The 19,270-nt window shown below is 41.3% G+C and overlaps 1 protein-coding gene and 1 long non-coding RNA gene across 5 annotated transcripts in view; both read left to right on the forward strand.

The window, feature by feature from the left end:
- Positions 1-14,849, forward strand: part of LOC124272099 — a 54,410-nt gene extending 39,561 nt beyond the window's left edge. For 2 of the 4 annotated variants that reach the window (XM_046707252.1, XM_046707251.1), the window contains exons 11-14: positions 9,513-9,654; positions 10,485-10,566; positions 13,123-13,210; positions 13,868-14,849. In XM_046707252.1, the coding sequence (XP_046563208.1) occupies positions 9,513-9,654; positions 10,485-10,566; positions 13,123-13,210; positions 13,868-14,560 (1,005 nt within the window). In that variant the 3' untranslated portion in view covers positions 14,561-14,849. The remainder of the gene's footprint in view (positions 1-9,512; positions 9,655-10,484; positions 10,567-13,122; positions 13,211-13,867) is intronic. The other 2 variants (XM_046707250.1, XM_046707253.1) reach the window with 2 other exon arrangements.
- Positions 14,850-14,973: 124 nt separating this feature from the next.
- On the forward strand, positions 14,974-17,337 carry LOC124272100. Its single transcript, XR_006897240.1, has 2 exons — positions 14,974-15,676; positions 15,773-17,337. It is a non-coding gene; the product is annotated as an uncharacterized LOC124272100 (long non-coding RNA).
- Positions 17,338-19,270: the final 1,933 nt, after the last annotated feature.

Raw genomic sequence — 19,270 nt, forward strand, 5'->3', positions numbered from 1 at the left:
CCTGTGTCCCAATGTGAAGTGAAGGTTAATTGCTCAGGTGTAACATGTAGAGCCAATTGTTTGCCAATGACATGACACAACCTTGAACTATGAGCCTTGACTGACAACCTTGACCTTGCCCAGAGCTAAATATATACAGTGATCTCAAAAACAACTGCATTTCTCTTGAAATGCTACCTTTGTCATCAATACAATTGATGAACTCTTTCACCACAAATGAACTAAATAACCTATAAAATACTACCACCTAAAACCTTTTTTTTATGAACTATTATTTTATAATTTTTATTTGCATTTTATGACCTATTAAAATGACCTCACCCGCAACATAATGACATTGCTAAAAATACAACTGGGAAATTGATACATTTTAGTTTTAAATCAACCATATGAAATGCCAGGGCATCAAACCCTGAAATTTTATTTCTGCTACACACTACCCCCCACAAAGAAATTGGCGTCCCCGCCATCAACCATGACCTTGAATGACTGACAGCAGTACATCAGATACTTTAGGAGGGAGATGTTCAAAAGTTCCACTCGTTGCCAAATTTTCCAAGAATCTTGCCTTTTCGAGCCACTCCGGTGGACGCACTGCATGTGCCATCACAAAATTGCCACTGGTATGCCATGCGGGTTTGCGTCTCTGTCGTCCGGAACAACGTGGTTCGTTATCGCAAGTGTGATTCTGTACTTCAATTGACACAGTAGCACTGTTTTCATCCAACTCTGTAGTATTTTCTTGAGCATTTTCTGGAGATAATGTCGCAGTTTCTAATTCGATAGCTTCATCAGCAGACTCTGATCTAGAATCTTCACTATCTGACATAGAATCACTCGATTCATCATCATTGTCATTATCATCATGTTTTGATACTACCACTTCGTCAGTCTCAGTTGAAGTTCCTGGAATTGAGGCACCTGACTGTTCTATGGCATCTGTTACTTTCAAAACACATGTCTCATCATGCTGAGAATACTCGCTTGTTGGATTATCAGTAACCTGGTTCTTTAACACATTCCTTGGCTTAGGTGTTGGACGCTGCTTCTGATCAATGTCAACACTGCTAATAGGAAGAAGATGATTTCTGTGCATAGTTTTAGACTTTCCTTCTCCTGCTTCTGGAGTGACTACATACACTGGAATATCTAAATTTGGATTTACCAACACTCTGTCGCCTACTATGACGTTTGCTCCTTGTGCCCGCTGATCATAACTTTGTTTTTGCCTTTGCTTGGCTTTCCTGGAAAGTTTTGCTGCAAGATCATATGATTGCTGCAACTGTTCCTTTAGAGCTTTGGTATAAGACTGTTGTGGTTTCTTTGAGTTTCTTTCAATACCAAACGCCAAATCAATTGGTAGTCTGGGATGGGATGGCGACCGTACATCAAATAGAATGGTGAAAACCCAGTCGTCTCATGACGTGTACAATTGTGGCGTGGACCAAAGGTGCGGCGATGTACTTTCCAGTCTGTTTTCTGATCTGGCTCTAAAGGTACCTAACATGCTGAGAAGGGTGCGATTAAATCTTTCACATTGCCCATTACCCATGGGGTGATAAAGGCGTTGTTCTTGATTTCTTTATACCTGTAATTGCACACAGTTCTTGAATTAAGAGTCCCTCAAAATTAGCACCCTGATCTGAATGAATTCTAAGCGGGATAACCAAACTGATATACAAAGTTGTTCAGAAATGCTTCAGCAGTCACAAATGACGAACTGTCATATTCTTGGTAGGAACAGCTAATGAGTACTTGGTAAAATGATCTGTAATCACCAAGATGTATTGGAAGATATTTTTGGAAGGTTCCAATGTCAAGAAATCCATGGCAACCAGTTCTAATGGATATGATGATGTTTGTACACTCACTAATGGTGCTTTAGAACTTGTTCTTGATTTCCTCAGCAAACAGCATGTACATCTCTTAATCCAAGTCTCTGTCTCTCCTGCCATTCCTGGTCAAAAGAATCTTTCTCTTATTAAAGACAATGTTCTGTCTCTGCCCAAGTGTCCCATATCATTGTGTAAATTTTGTAGAACCTGTTTCCGTGAAATGAGAGGGAATAACTAACTGTTCATTAATGCCTTCAGAACTTTCCGTAATTCTGTAAAGAACACCTTGACGTAGTTTCAGATTCTCAAATGTTAAGTAAATAAGAGTTAAGTTCACCTGTGACCGACCTTTCTTTGGCGGCTTGTGCCAGTCTGATCCACTTTATGACTTGGCCAAAGTCTGATCCTGAATTGTTCTTTTCTCCAGTCCCTTGGATTCATTTCCTTCAGATCTTGACCAGCCTCATTATCACGATGCGAATCAGGGTGACATGCTCAAACACTCAGCATGGTTAAATGCTGACACAGACTGACAAATGGCCCTTATAGATTCTGAAATCTTTCACTTGCCTCTGTTGCATATCCTGGAATCCTAGATAACACATCTGCATCCACATTGGACTTTCCAGGCCGGTACCTAATGTCAAAATTGTAAGCTGATAAAGGCAGCCAACCATCTATGGCCTGTTGCATCAAGCTTTGCTGTGGTAGAATGTAGGTCAAAGGATTATTGTCTGTAAATATGCGGTGAATTCATTTTGATACAAGTACTCATGAAACTTCTCAGTGATTGACCATTTCAAAGCAAGAAACTCTAACTTATGGGCTGAGTAGTTTTTTTCTGGCTTTGATAATCCTCTACTGGCATAAGATATAACTCTCTTGTGTCCATCTTGTGTTTGATACAGAACAGCACCTAACCCACTTTGACTTGCATCTGTATGCAGTTCGAATGGAAGTGAATAATCACATAATCCCAATACAGGTGGTGATGAGAGTCTATCCTTAAGTTCCATGAATGCTTGTTCTTGATCATCTCCCAAAATCCAATCCACTTTTGATTTACCTTTCTTGTCAGTTGGTTTCGGCATTACAACAGACAGTGGTTTGGATATCTGTGAAAAGTTGTGAACAAACGTCCTATAATACCCTGCAAAACCTAGAAATTTTCTGACTTCCTCTGGGTTGGATGGTCTTGGCCAATTTCTAATGGTTTCAACTTTGGACGGATCTGGTTCGACACCATTCTTGGATATGACATGTCCAATGTAAGTACATTTTTGCTTAAAGAACTCACACTTGTCTGGGGCTAGTTTTAGATTGCATTCTCTCAATGCGCTGCAGTACTTTGGTCAGTCTCATTGGAGATGTTCCTCATAACTATCAGCAAAAATGATCAAGTCATCTATGTAGATTACACAAATAGACAGATGTAAGTCTCCTAGACAATCTTGCATCAATGGCTTAAAATGTTGCAGGACTATTGCAGAGCCCAAGCGGAAGCCCTATTGTACTCAAAAATCCAAAAGCGGACCTACAGTAAATGCGGTGCGTTCCTTGTGCTCTTCTGCAATCTCGACCTGGTGATATCCCGATTTCATGTCCAACTTAGAATAGTAAGAACTTTGCAGCCAAACAATCAAGTACTTCGTCTATTCTAGGTAGAGCAAAGCTGTCTTAATCGCGTGGCTTGATTGAGCTGTCTAAAGTCTACACAAATCCTAAGTTTTCCATTTTTCTTCCGACATAGAACAATATTGAAGCCCAGGGGCTGTGGGACTTTTCGAATGACACCACATGCCAGTAACTGTTTCAGATGTTCTCTTGCTTCCTCAAATAGCGATGGGAATCCTATGGTGGCTGTTTAAAGGGAGTGTTGTCCATCAATTCTATTCTATGTTGAACAGCAGAGCCGAATGACCCAGGTTTAAGTCTCCATGAGAAAAGACATCAATGTGATCTTTGATAACCCTAAGTCCTGCTGCTAACTGCTCTTCAGATTGATTACCCTGGTGGACTTCTACTTTACTGATGCGGCTTTCCATGTCAGATGTGGTATCTAAGTTGACATCTTCAACAGAAACTGGTTGGAGTTCACAAACTACTGCTCTAGGTGGTATGACTACAGTATGAGTTGTAGCGTTTGACACATGGACCTCAACTGGATCTTGATTCTGATACTTGTAGTACACAAGAGAAGGCGATACATCCAAATCAGTAGGTATTGTTGATTTACAACTAGCCTGTAGAGTAGCCAGTGCTTTTGGATAACATATCTCCTTGTCAACAGATCCCGAAGAACAACTTGTGAATTAGCTGGCACAATAACACTTCTACCTTCTGCATTCCTTACAAGTCCTAATCTCCAATTTTGTTTAACCAGTTCTTTCTCTCTGATGACCATGTTTCGGAAAGTAAAGTACCATGGGCTGTGCAGTTTAGCTTGTTGAAGAAACCTTGGACCATGCTCCGATTTGCATCTATTCAGAAGAGTTGAGAGGACATTTGTTCCTAACAAGATAGGTACTGAGTAGTTATAGCGACTATCAGGCACGACCAGTAACAAACACTGCATGTTGTTTTTGAAGCAACCCTGGCGTTGACAAGTCAACAGTTATGAATCCTAAATATGGCAAAGTCCCACCATCTGCACATTCAATGTCTATCAGCATTTCAAGAGTATGGAGGCGGAAGATCACGAGAGAGATGGTGTTTGTAAAAGGACTCACTAGCGGATTGAAACTGTTGAACCTGTATCAATTAGAGCTATACATGGCTTGTCACAAACTACTACCGATGTCTCATTGGATTCTCCAACTAATCCTTCTGGAAGTATTTGTTGTTTGAGAATCGAGGCAAACTGACCCATGAGTTGCCCATGCCCATGGGTCCCCGTCATCCGTTTAAAGGCTAATGATGATCCATATTTATCCTACAACGGCGCCAAATATGACCCAAGCTGTCCACATTTCCAACAAACTGGTAATGAATTCCTTCAGGCGGTGAAGTCTGACCCTTTGTATGGTAGGTAAGGGTATCATAAGTTGTTCTGCCACGAACATTCTGACCTTCGCCTACATTAGGGTTATATCTGCCTTTCCTTGGATTGCCATTACCTGTATGGCTTTGAGCAGGAGAATTACTTTGGGGTTTTGTCATCTGTTTCTTGATATTGGTCAACTCTGCAGACAATTCCTTAACCATATCTTTTAACTCTTGCATCTCAGAAGGTGTTGAAAAGCCATCTTAGCTGGAAGAGGTTTCTTTGAAACCGGGAGGATTCCTTAGACTCAACTCATGTTCCAATCTCCGTATTACAACCAGGCGTGTCAAAGTCTTGAATGGAATCATCCTTATGACCAGAGATATCCTTAAGGGCTGGCTTTAAGTCCTTGCCAAAATACACTTTTAAGGGCTTGATTGATTTCATCTACCGAGGGATTTACTATTCTGTGTAGCCTTGGCATAAAGATCCTCTAGCCTACAACCCCATGTGGTTACATCTTCATCTGGTAATTGCTTAGCACTGTAGAAGCTTGCCATAAGAGACTCACTTTCCTCGCATGTTCCATAAACACTCTGTAACTTGTTCAACACGGTCTCCTAAACTGGCACGAGATCCTAAGAGTGAAGCCACTTTGCCTGCCTTGCCCCTTCAGTGAGCGGCCTTTTACAGCCTCGAATATGATTTTCTTGGTAAGTTTTCTCTGCTAGAAGACAGTTGACCGTATATCCACAGATCGTATGGAGCTTCTCCTTTACCCGATTCACCAAAGAACAATGACAGACGAGGAATGGGACCTGGCATGGCAGTTAACTGGCCAGAACCTTGAGGACTCTGAAAGCTAACACCTTTATCCCCTGACACAGAATCCTTAGGTATACCACTGGGAACATTCCCAGGAACACCTTTGGAGTCATCACCTGACAGTTTACCAACTGATTGCAAATAAGAAACCATCAAATCCTGCAACTCCTCAGCACTATTCACCTTAGATGTTGCACCCATTGACTTAAGAGAAGAACATTAGGTTCACCTTCATCCCCATCTTCCAAAGGCGGTATCTCTTTAGACTCCAATTCCTCTATCACCTTATGATCCTGTTCTATCTTATGAGCCATTATGACACTACCAGAACAACGGGAACCATAGGACAAGTACACCAAAGTACAAAGAGGATAAGTGTATGAGCAATGCAACTACATAGGTGAAAGGTGAGTAAGTGAAGGGTGCAACAAGGGAGACCCAGAGACACACAGGCAGGTAATGCTGACACGACACTTCCACAGCCGACGTCAACAACAGCAAGACAATGGAAACAGATATTTATACTTTAGATAATGTAATTAATTTAATTGACTAACTTATGTTTAAATAAACCTAATCTTAACCTTTTGATAAGAAGTTACACTGTTTTGTTTGTTTGCTAAATATATGTGACAAGGTGCGTGTGTGGGGAGAGTATGTTACATCACACAAACTCAACCATTACCCTTCACTGCATGCCTTCACTGCACTGTCAATAAACATTCATTCACATAAACAGGTACATAAAACAAACAACAAACATATATATGATTGGGCAAATGTAGCTATGAAGATGTTAACCCCAAAATTGTAAATTGCAAATGTAAATATGTATATCAATAATGTCCAATATATCAATATTTCAATAAAAGTAATTCACAGGTTCATGTATGACTTCACATAATTAAAAATTCAAAAGTTCATGTAGCCATCAAGGCCTGGGACACAGTTTCCTCTGACGCCTCACAGAATTGGATCGTCAATAACACACGCAATATGTAATTTTGGTGTACAATGTATGAGAAAGTTCTCACCCAACCGTTGGTTGTCTTCTAGTGACGCGATCACATGACGAGTTGGCGCAGAGTCAGACGATGTAACGAGATGTGGTGGGGGTTTAGCCATGTCACTGGATCCTCCCTGGGGGCTCAAGTTGTAATACTGCTTTTCAGCCCGAGCGAAATGGCGGCGAAGATGGCTGTCATGGGTTCTGCAAATCTTTTATTTTGAGTGTTGCAAGTTCGCTCTGATGATCCAGCATGTGTACTTGATAATTTAGTGCCCTGGAACATTTAGGCAGTAATATAATTCACAATAACATGACATTCAACACATCACATCTTAATTCATGACATACTTAACATACCAATCATTACACCATGTTGAAATAACAGAAGTCATGTTCAGTACATTGAATTCAATTCTCCAGATTTAAATGGCAATAGATTTCATTTCATTACACTTCATTGAGTTCTAATACAAATGCCCATTTAAAATATTGCACGCTACATACAAAGAATAAAACCAGGAATGACACAGCCTAATACCATGTAGCAAAATCATTGATACACAAGCAGTCACTTACATATATATGGTATGCAGCTTATCATCATGGCAGCCCTCCCAAGACCACATGGCATACACGTTACCGTCTGTAGTACACAAACAGTACAACAATTCATTCAGTCAGTCACAAATCACACATTGGGGAAAATATAATGTGTTATGAATTAAATATACGTGTAATCATTTCATTTTGGCAAGTAACTAACTTTGTAAAGATAATGTTTAAAATGCTTATTAAACTATCATAGAATTATTACTTTTAATTTATATTAACTACAAGAAATTACAATACAATTATAGTTAAAGATAAAATAAGCTTTTACTATGAATTGGATTATAACACCTATTTTACTTGTACTAACCAGCACTGTAAAAATACCATGCCAAAACAAAAAGGCTCACCTGTCAATCCCTGTGTCCCAATGTGAAGTGAAGGTTAATTGCTCAGGTGTAACATGTAGAGCCAATTGTTTGCCAATCAACCAATCAGAAATCAGCATAACTGATCACATGATAAACAACTCCTAGTGTCATGACCTGACATGACACAACCTTTGAACTTATGAGCCTTGACTGACAACCTTGACCTTGCCCAGAGCTAAATATATACAGTGATCTCAAAACAACTGCATTTCTCTTGAAATGCTACCTTTGTCATCAATACAATTTATGAACTCTTTCACCACAAATGAACTAAATAACCTATAAAATACTACCACCTAAAACCTTTTTTTTATGAACTATTATTTTATAATTTTTATTTGCATTTTATGACCTATTAAAATGACCTCACCCGCAACATAATGACATTGCTAAAAATACAACTGGGAAATTGATACATTTTAATTTTAAATCAACCATATGAAATGCCAGGGGATCAAACCCTGAAATTTCATTTCTGCTACAATTCCACCATCATAAGAATTGCCAACAGGTACCAACAAACAGGAACCACCAGGAACCGCCAACGTCGTAGCCAGGCACGTGTTACCACCCCCTCGCCAAGATCGAGACATTGTTCGGTGCCATATTCGGGATCGTACTTTGACGGCTGCCAGAACTGCCAATGCTGTCCAAGGCCGATGTGGTTTGATCAGTGCTTCCACCGTCCGACGCCGTCTCCCTGCGGCAGGATTATGGTGTCTACGCCCTTATGTTGGACCCATCCTGACTGATAGACATTGCCTTGAACGTTGACGAATGGCTGAACAGCATCGTTTGTGGTGTTACGACGTTGGCATGGTGTTGTGTTCTCCGACAAGTCATGTTTTCACTTGCAAAATGCTGACGGGTGTCTACAGGTATCGCATCGACGGGGAGAACGTTACCATCAGGACTGTGTTGTGCAAACAGATCGGTGGGTGGAGACAGCATTATGGTGTGGGGAGTGATCAGTTATCATCACAAAACCGCTCTGGTAGTTTGTCATGGCAGAGTGAATGCCCTTTACTACCGTGACACCATTCTTCAGAACAACGTGGTTCCCCTTCTTTAACCAACATCAAGATCTTCACACATTCCAGCAGGACAATTCTCAATCATTGGACTACAAAAGTGTGTAAAATTTACACCGATTGCTCATTTATGCTCTTGGAAATCCAAACTAATACAGGTGGTGCGTTTTCAATGATGTTCAGTATATAAAACACATTATCTTTGGCAAAAACGTGGGGGCTGCAATTTGCTATGCAGAGTTGCTTCCCTTTTGGCAAGTGCGGACCAAATGATTTCCTGGTTTACTCAGTAATTGATGCTGGTGGGGTTATCAAAGTGGGACATCTTAAAACCTGCATCACTTCGGACTAGCCTCCCCCCACATGATGCTGACACACCAGGACATAACTGGAACACTGGTAAAAGCAGTGCTGAACCTAACTCACTCACTCACTCAACCTTTCGCTCACTGAACCACTTATTCACTCACTGCACCAACCAACCTCACTCACTCAACCAACCGACCATCCTCACTCAACCACTCACTTACTCTCTCACTCACTCAACCATTTAATCTCTCACTCAACCAACCAACCAACCAACCATCCGCACGCACCCACTCACTCACTCACCCAACTACTCAACCTCTCACTAACCTACTCACCCGCAGTTACAATGCTGAGATCATAAGATTTGCAATTTAGTATCATGGAAGTGGAGACAACAGTCTCCTCTAAAACTTCAATAACCTGAAGCTCAAAGAAAGGAGATCAAACATTACAACCAGGCTTCCAAACCATCCAGTGAGGATAGATTCAGGACATTCAAAATCAAAGCAGATAAGAGAATAATGAAGTTTATTTTCCCAGGAAGAACTTCAGCACCAGGATGTGGGCAGCAGGATGCAGCTGAGCGTGGAGGATCTGGACTGTGACACAGATTGTCTGTATGCTGTGTCCGGGCTCCAACACAGCAGGGCTGGGATGGTGTGGTCGACGCTGCAAACAGTCTGTAAGCAAGATAATCAATCTTTAGCTATGACTAAGTGTTGAGACAAAGTAAATGTTTTAAGAAATACCTTTTTCTCCCATATAAGTTAGATCTTGAGATCATCATGTGTGAATGGTGTCCCTGTGAATGGGGTGTTGTATGGAAGGTAACACCTCATGTGTACCATGGTTAGCTAATGGTTTGAGCGGTGGGGTAGGCTAGTGGTTAAAGTGTTCGCTCTTCACTCCAAAGACCCGGGTTCGATTCCTCACATGGGTACAAATGCAGCCCATTTCTGGTGCCCACCACTGTGATGTTGCTGCAATATTGTTAAAAGTGGCATAAAGACATACTCACTCACTCACTCATCTATTGATTATGGATGTAATTATTTATTCATCATTCTGAAAAATTGGCATCATAACTCTCACCCTTGTGTCTTTTGACACAAAATATCAACACCCCAAATGTTTAAGTACCCTGCATGTTGTGGAGTTTAACATTTGATTGTTGCATAGTGATGTGTTTCATATGATGAAAGATAGGGGGGAGATTGTGTATACTTATGTTTAGTTTTTTGCTGATGAAGGAATTTTCAGACATTGCCCAGACCATACCTTCATCTCAGTATATTTTGAAATTTGGGGGAGCAAATTATGTTTTTCAGTGCACACTGTGTAGAAAATGTGATCTCCAAACAGAATGGTAAAATGAATGCCCTCGATGTAAAATATTTATAACAGTTTGATTAATTAATGCTGGTTTTCCTGTTTGAATCCTGTTTGAATCCCGTTTGAATCCTCTTTGAATCCCATGTAAATCCTGTTTCAATCCTGTTTGAATTGTTTCAGTTGTGGAACTACAAGATGACATAAAAATAGTGGTCACTGTCGTCGTCTGTGTGGTCATAGTACTAACAGCGGGTTTTGCATTGTAAGTCATCATCAGGATATTAGTCCTTTTTCTGAATTCATGCTTAGATTCAGCATCCCTTTAACTCCTGCTTAGATTCAGAATCATTTTAACTCATGCTTAGATTTAGCATCAGTTTAACACATGCTTAGATTCAGCATGATTTTAATTATGCTCCAGTTGGCATCACACTCAGATTCAGCATGAGTTTAGCTCACACTCAGATTCAGCATGAGTTTAGCTCACACTCAGATTCAGCATGAGTTTAGCTCACACACAGATTCAGCATGAGTTTAGCTCACACTCAGATTCAGCATGAGTTTAGCTCACACTCAGATTCAGCATGAGTTTAGCTCACACTCAGATTCAGCATGAGTTTAGCTCACACACAGATTCAGCATGAGTTTAGCTCACACACATTCAGCATGAGTTTTCACACTAAGATTCAGCATGAGTTTAGCTCACACTCAGATTCAGCATGAGTTTAAAGCTCACACACAGATTCAGCATGAGTTTAGCTCACACACAGATTCAGCATGAGTTTAGCTCACACTCAGATTCAGCATGCAGAGTTTAGCTCACACTCAGATTCAGCATGAGTTTAGCTCACACTCAGATTCAGCGTGAGTTTAGCTCACACTCAGATTCAGCATGAGTTTAGCTCACACTCAGATTCAGCATGAGTTTAGCTCACCTCAGATTCAGCATGAGTTTAGCTCACACACAGATTCAGCATGAGTTAGCTCACACTCAGATTCAGCATGAGTTTAGCTCACACTCAGATTCAGCATGAGTTTAAGCTCACACTCAGATTCAGCATGAGTTTAGCTCCACTAAGATTCAGCATCAGTTTAGCTCAGCATGAGTTGAGTTTAGCTCACACACAGATTCAGCATGAGTTTAGCTCACACTCAGATTCAGCATGAGTTTAAGCTCACACTCAGATTCAGCATGAGTTTAGCTCACACACACAGATTCAGCATGAGTTTAGCTCACACACAGATTCAGCATGAGTTTAGCTCACACATAAGATTCAGCATGAGTTTAGCTCACACTCCAGATTCAGCATGAGTTTGAAAGCTCACACTCCAGATTCAGCATGAGTTTAGCTCACACAGATTCAGCATGAGTTTAGCTCACACACAGATTCAGCATGAGTTTAGCTCACACTCAGATTCAGCATGAGTTTAGCTCACACACAGATTCAGCATGAGTTTAGCTCACACTAAGATTCAGCATGAGTTTAACACACACAGATTCAGCATGAGTTTAGCTCACACTCATATTCAGCATGAGTTTAGCTCACACTCAGATTCAGCATGAGTTTAGCTCACACTCAGATTCAGCATGAGTTTAGCTCACACACAGATTCAGCATGAGTTTTAGCTCACACTCAGATTCAGCATGAGTTTAACGAACACTTAGATTCAGCATGCCTCATACAGACGTATTTTAAATCTGCCATTGCTCATCATTCCTAAATAAGTCGGGTTTTTTTAAGAATGAAGTAACATCTCCCTAAAAGAGCTCCACTACCATCAGACCAGTGTTTCTAATACTGTTCTGTTCATCTCTCTACAAGAGTTCCACTACCATCAGACCAGTGTTTCTAATACTGTTCTGTTCATCTCTCTACAAGAGCTCCACTACCATCAGACCAGTGTTTCTAATACTGTTCTGTTCATCTCTCTACAAGAGCTCCACTACCATCAGACCAGTGTTTCTAATACTGTTCTGTTCATCTCTCTACAAGAGCTCCACTACCATCAGAGACCAGTGTTTCTAATACTGTTCTGTTCATCTCTACAAGAGCTCCACTACCATCAGACCAGTGTTTCTAATACTGTTCTGTTCATCTCTCTACAAGAGCTCCACTACCATCAGACCAGTGTTTCTAATACTGTTCTGTTCATCTCTCTACATAAGAGCTCCACTACCATCAGACCAGTGTTTCTAATACCAGTGTTTCTACAAAGAACTACCACAGACCAGTGTTACTAATACTGTTCTGTTCATCTCTCTACAAGAGCTCCACTACCATCAGACCAGTGTTTCTAATACTGTTCTGTTCATCTCCCTACAAGAGCTCCACTACCATCAGACCAGTGTTTCTAATACTGTTCTGTTCATCTCTCTACAAGAGCTCCACTACCATCAGACCAGTGTTTCTAATACTGTTCTGTTCATCTCTACCAAGAGTGCTCTGTTCATCTCTACGAAGACCATCAGACCAGTGTTTCTAATACTGTTCTGTTCTATCTCTCTAAGAGCTCCACTGCCATCAGACCAGTGTTTCTAATATCTCTCTACAAGAGCTCCACTACCATCAGACCAGTGTTACTAATACTGTTCTGTTCATCTCTCTACAAGAGCTCCACTACCATCAGACCAGTGTTACTAATACTGTTCTGTTCATCTCTCTACAAGAGCTCCACTACCATCAGACCAGTGTTACTAATACTGTTCTGTTCAAAGGGAACTCCCAGTTGGCATGAGTCCCTGCACAATCCTGTATTTTGTAAAACTGGAACTGTAGTTGTGATACGTGTTGAAGTAACAGTCATGGTGATGTTGCAGATGCTGCCTCTGGATGAAGAAGAAAGGAATGTGTAGTAACTACACCATTCATCTTCCCGATTACAAGCATCTTCTCGGGGAATGCAAGGTGAATATCGATCCATCAACATATTTCCAGTAACCTTAGACATACAAGTGTATAAAGTAGCTCAGGCTACACTCATTTGTTTCACAAGCCTCTTGTCAGTAACATTTTAGAAGAACAAAGTGTTTTTATATATTTTATGATATCCTGAAGCTGTTGGCATTTCTTATAGTCTGTTTGGTTTAAAAAGCGGACCAATGAATTGCAGTCTAACTCGAAATATAATACTCAATGAAACATCAGACCAACTCTGAGTTTTTTGCAGAATTTATGTCCTGAAAATAAAAGTTATTTAACAATCCATCATTAAAGTTTTGTCACAGTTCCATATTTGATACGAGGGAGGAGTGCAAAGAGAGCAACATCCAGGTGTACGTGAAGCAAGTGAGGACAAAGCTATGCCTTCTCCATCCTTTCTCGCACATCTGGCTGTTCATCTCTTTGCACTCCTACCTTGTATCAAATAGTCAACTGTGTAAATATTTTAATGATAGTTTGTTAAACAACTTTTTTAGTTTTAGAACATTAATTCTGCAAACAACTCACAGTGTGCGAAAACTCCAGCTCACACATTCAGGTTCAAATGTTAGAATGTCTAAATCAAAAGCACATATTTCACTTACCTTGTAAGTTCTTGAATTTTGTTTCATATGTTTCCAGTCTGACACAAAAGAGAATGTAGCAGCTATAAAACCCCAGGTGTCTAGAGATAGCGGCAACGTCAGCATGGGCACCGATGCCAGTCTTGGAGCAGTGAGGCAGTCTCAAGTCATTAGCCAGTCGGGTCCTTCAGTCAAGAATGATGCAAACCCACCAGAAATACCTGGAATGTCTACAGAAGTTCATGGAGAATCATCCGAAGAAAGGACAGAGTCATCACATGCTCCAGGAACAACATCCGCATCAGGGGGATTGCAGCCATCTCCAGAAGGACCACAACCATCTTCAGGAGGTCCTCGACCAATTCCAGACAACTTAACCGACACCACAGGGGAGAGCATGTGGGACAACTCGGGACAAAGTGCTGTTTCCGAGTACAGACAGTTTGCTGCAGTGGAAGACAGATTTGTTCAGGACTGTTGGGGAGAGGAACTTGATGACCTTAGTGGAAAGAATGTGGATGAACAAACCACTGACAATCTCCATCCCTCATCTGAATCTGTAATTTCTGTGACCAGTTCCTGCTCACAGTCTGGGCCTTCAGCTTCATCTTACTCAGAAGTGTTGATTCCCGAGGATGGTCAGGAGTCCAGTAGCCAGGAGTCCAGTAGCCAGGAGTCCAGTCGACCTCTGATACATTTTAAGCACCCAAAGGGCAGAAACTTTACAAAGAAAGCTTCACAGTATTCCTAATGAAGTTAGTCTGAAAAGATCTGATCCCTGCAGTTGCAAGTGTGACAAATATTACTTCTCACATGAAGTACACATAGTGCAATACATACATATGTGTCCTCCAGCAAGCAAATCACCAAGACACTGCCAATACTGCCAGGAGAGATTGTGGATGTATATAGTGACCGTGTCTGTATGAGACTGTGTGTGTGTGTCTGTATGGAGACTGTGTATGGAGACTGTCTGTATGGAGACTGTCTGTGTATGGAGACTGTCTGTATGGAGACTATGTGTGTATGGAGACTGTGTGTGTATGGAGACTGTGTGTATCTGTATGTGTGTGTATGGAGACTGTGGAGACTGTCTGTACTGTGGAGACTGTGTGTGTATGGAGACTGTGTGTGTATGGAGACTGTGTGTATGGAGACTGTGTGTGTATGGAGACTGTGTGTATGGAGACTGTGTCTGTAAGTGACTGTGTCTGTATGGAGACTGTCTGTGTAGATGTATGGACATCAAGAACACAGTAGGGGTCACACAAGTCAGGCATGTAGGTCTGCTGTATCACTGTCAAGTCACTCACCACTTTTCAGGCTGAATAGATAACAAGCTAAAGTCAGACTGTCTTAGAGCAATATATGTCAAGTCAGCTGTTAGACCTTGCAGCATTAGGCTCGAGGATGTAGTTTTCCATAGTTCAGATGAAGAAGACATCAGCTGCTTAAAACTTCCATCCTAGGTTAAACGTTTGTATGTTGTTCTTATCAATATTCCGGCTATATGATCTCGACTTTTAAACATCACTTGTGGAGATCCAGGTTAGAATGGGTCTTCACTAACCTATGCTTGTTAGTGGGTGTCCAGACTCACTGACATGCTCAACACGTCATCCCAGTTGCATAGATCCATGCTCATGCTGTTGATCACTGGATTGTGTGGTCCAGACTCGATCAATTATAGTATCAGTAACTTGAGACAAAGATGTCAACCAATAGGGCTTCAACAGTTATCCCTGACTCAGCTCTAGGATCCCGCGAGCAGCCTTGTAGTATCAGCCATTGCTTACATCTTCTTCCAAAGATCAGAAGGTCGTCGTCATCAGGGAGGATGTCTTCCAAGACCACCTGCTGAGAAGTGGTCCATGCTGTACGGGAACAGGGTGGACCTGGTCCAAACATGCCAGGGCCGGAGTAGCCAATCAATTCCTCCACACCCTCCCTTCACCATCATCAGGTCCATGCTGTACGGGAACAGGGTGGACCCAGTCCAAACATGCCAGGCCGGAGTAGACAAGCAATTCCTCCACACCCTCCCTTCACCATCATCAGGACCATGCAGTCCGGGAACAGGGTGGACCCGGTCCAAACATGCCAGGCCGGAGTAGACAAGCAATTCCTCCACACCCTCCCTTCACCATCATCAGGACCATGCAGTCCGGCACCATGACCGAGAGACTTCCGAGTCGGTTCCAGTAGTTTTCCCATTAGCCAGTCGTCCTATTCTACCGAGAAGGGAGAAGGTTGTGCAGACAGATGATAGGTCGATAGATTAACGACTGTTGTGCATTACAACACCTGGTAGACACAGTCAGTTCAAGGACGGGGTAGTTTCGTATGGTCAAGGTACAGAAGACGCAATAGATGCATAGAAATACTTATTTAACACTACTGAAAGTGCAAGTGCAAAGGAGTTGTGTATTTCTTAATTTTTTTATATGTTTATACATGTTTGTATATGTTTATATTTGTTTCTATACGTTCATAAAATGAAGCTGGTTTTCATGAGGATATACTAAACTTGAAACCTTCACATTGAATGTGTCGAAGATGATGCAGACTGATTTTGTGTGCTGGTGATTTGGTGCCTGGCTCTGAGAGTGTGGGTTCGAATCCCGAATGGGACACAACCCAACAAAAGTACTAGAATCGGTACATTACTCAGAAAGTGTGATCCCAAATATAACTTGTTACATTTGACTACTTTCTAAATGACATTGTGTATTCATAAATGTAACAGAGATAAGGTTTTTGAAGGAATTTTTAAGTAAATATCATCTTTGTTTGTAATTCGAGCATGCAATGTCTACAACAATAGAAGTTTTGAGAATAATATATTCCTTAGATGTGCTTGTGGTGGATTTTTTTTAAGTTTAAATTTATTAGTCCCCCTCCTACCTATCTATCTATTCTAGCCACATCTAGTTGATGTCGGTTATTGAAAAGTACTGATGTAACTCTCGTTCTGTGCATGCAGTTTTCCTAACAACTGACTAAGGTGGCTGACATTTAACAACCATCTTATCCAAATCACAGATGTATTTGTGTCATGTTAACTTAAGTGAAGGAATAGTGGTTATGATGTAAGACAGTGTTGATGGAGTCAGGCACAATGGTTATTGTTTATTTATTGTGGAACAAAATGAAAGTTGTAAGAATATAGAAAGATGATCTGTTACATTTCCCCCTGATGACAATGGGGAAAATAAGAGTGTAAGGATGAAATGTAATCATGTCTGAAGGTAAACGCAGGGTAATCATACTCATGAATCATCCATGATTATCCACACTCACTCACTCACTCCTTGCCTTTCGGTGATTGTGGTTCAGTTAAGAACTTTAGGGTCCGAAGTTATCCAGACGAAGCCACATTGGCCGTTATGGAATGGAGATGTCATATCATTATACTCAATACTTGGATTTATACATATTTGATTTTCTGATGTTCTGCTTTATAAGTTACCTGCTGTCATACTAATGTATATAGCATTCATGTTCTTGTAATAAAAATACCCACTCATACATGTTGAATTTAATTGAAGGAGTGAAGGAGTAATTATATCACTGTCGGGGTTACATGACATTAACTAAGTCAATACACCTGTCTGGCTGTCAGGATGACATCAGCTACGTCAATACACCTGTCTGGCTGTCAGGATGACAACAGGTACGTCAATACACCTGTCTGGCTGTCAGGATGACAACAGGTACGTCAATACACCTGTCTGGCTGTCAGGATGACATCAGCTACGTAAATACACCTGTCTGGCTGTCAGGATGACATCAGCTATGTCAATATACCTGTCTGGCTGTCAGGATGACATCAGCTACGTCAATACACTTGTCTGGCTGTCAGGATGACATCAGCTACGTCAATACACCTGTCTGGCTGTCCGGATGACAACAGGTATGTCAATACACCTGTCTGGCTGTCAGGATGACATCAGCTATGTCAATACACCTGTCTGGCTGTCAGGATGACAACAGGTATGTCAATACACCTGTCTGGCTGTCAGGATGACATCAGCTACGTCAATACACCTGTCTGGCTGTCAGGATGACATCAGCTATGTCAATATACCTGTCTGGCTGTCAGGATGACATCAGCTACGTCAATACACTTGTCTGGCTGTCAGGATGACATCAGCTACGTCAATACACCTGTCTGGCTGTCAGGATGACAACAGGTATGTCAATACACCTGTCTGGCTGTCAGGATGACATCAGCTACGTCAATACACCTGTCTGGCTGTCCGGATGACAACAGGTATGTCAATACACCTGTCTGGCTGTCAGGATGACATCAGCTATGTCAATACACCTGTCTGGCTGTCAGGATGACAACAGGTATGTCAATACACCTGTCTGGCTGTCAGGATGACATCAGCTACGTCAATACACCTGCCTGGCTGTCAGGATGACATCAGCTACGTCAATACACCTGTCTGGCTGTCAGGATGACAACAGGTATGTCAATACACCTCTGGCTGTCAGGATGACATCAGCTACGTCAATACACCTGTCTAGCTGTCAGGATGACATCAGCTACATCACTACCCTTGACTCCTAGGATCATCTAACAAGGACCTGGAGTCACATCCCTTATTGCAGATCACTGCACCCTGTCCAATCACTGGTGTGTCCGGTTCAGACTCGGTTTTTTTTACAGAATCTCTCGATATTAGTGTGCTATTGCAGACTAAGTCTTAAAACTACACGTTGAGAAGGAAAAATGTTTATGTATTATAGGTTAAAAATATGAAAGCTGGAGACAGATATTGTAAGTCTGATCTTACATTACAAGTGAGATTCTCACAAAGGAGGCAATGTCAGCCGGAAGAGGCGTCTGTAGGAGGTCGGTTCACTTGGAACTAAAGCTGATACACGACCTGTTGGTGTTTACGAACTTCGTGTCAGTATTGTCCAGACAATCATTCAACTGGAGTATCGACTGATACACAAATCATGTGGAAAATTAGACCAGGCATGAATATATTAACTTCAGAGAAACTAGGTAATCATTAAATATACTGAATGAGTTTGGTTTTTACGCCGCTTTTAGCAATATTCCATTAACATCACGGCGGGGGACACCAGAAATGGGCTTCACACATTGTGCCCATGTGGGGATTCGAACCCGGGTCTTCGGCGTGACGAGCCAAAGCTTTAACCATTAGGCTACCCCACCGCCCCCTCATTAAATATAATTGTTAGTAGCAGATATTAGAATAATAATTAAGAGTTGATGTGACTGCCTTAATCCTGTGTAAGGGCTTAATGTGTGTAACATCGGACACAAAAACACGTCTCATCGATATCTGTAGTCAGAAATGGAGACCTGACTTAGAGTCAAATGGTAATTTTTTTCTTTACAAAAATTTAAACGAAAATTATGGTTTTGAAGTGCATTTGGATCTAGTTAGAAATCCTAGTGATAGGAGATTTATCATGCAAA

Source organism: Haliotis rubra, unplaced genomic scaffold (assembly GCF_003918875.1).
Source record: "Haliotis rubra isolate DU_JTF1 unplaced genomic scaffold, ASM391887v1 Scf1661, whole genome shotgun sequence".
Classification (NCBI taxonomy): domain Eukaryota; kingdom Metazoa; phylum Mollusca; class Gastropoda; order Lepetellida; family Haliotidae; genus Haliotis; species Haliotis rubra.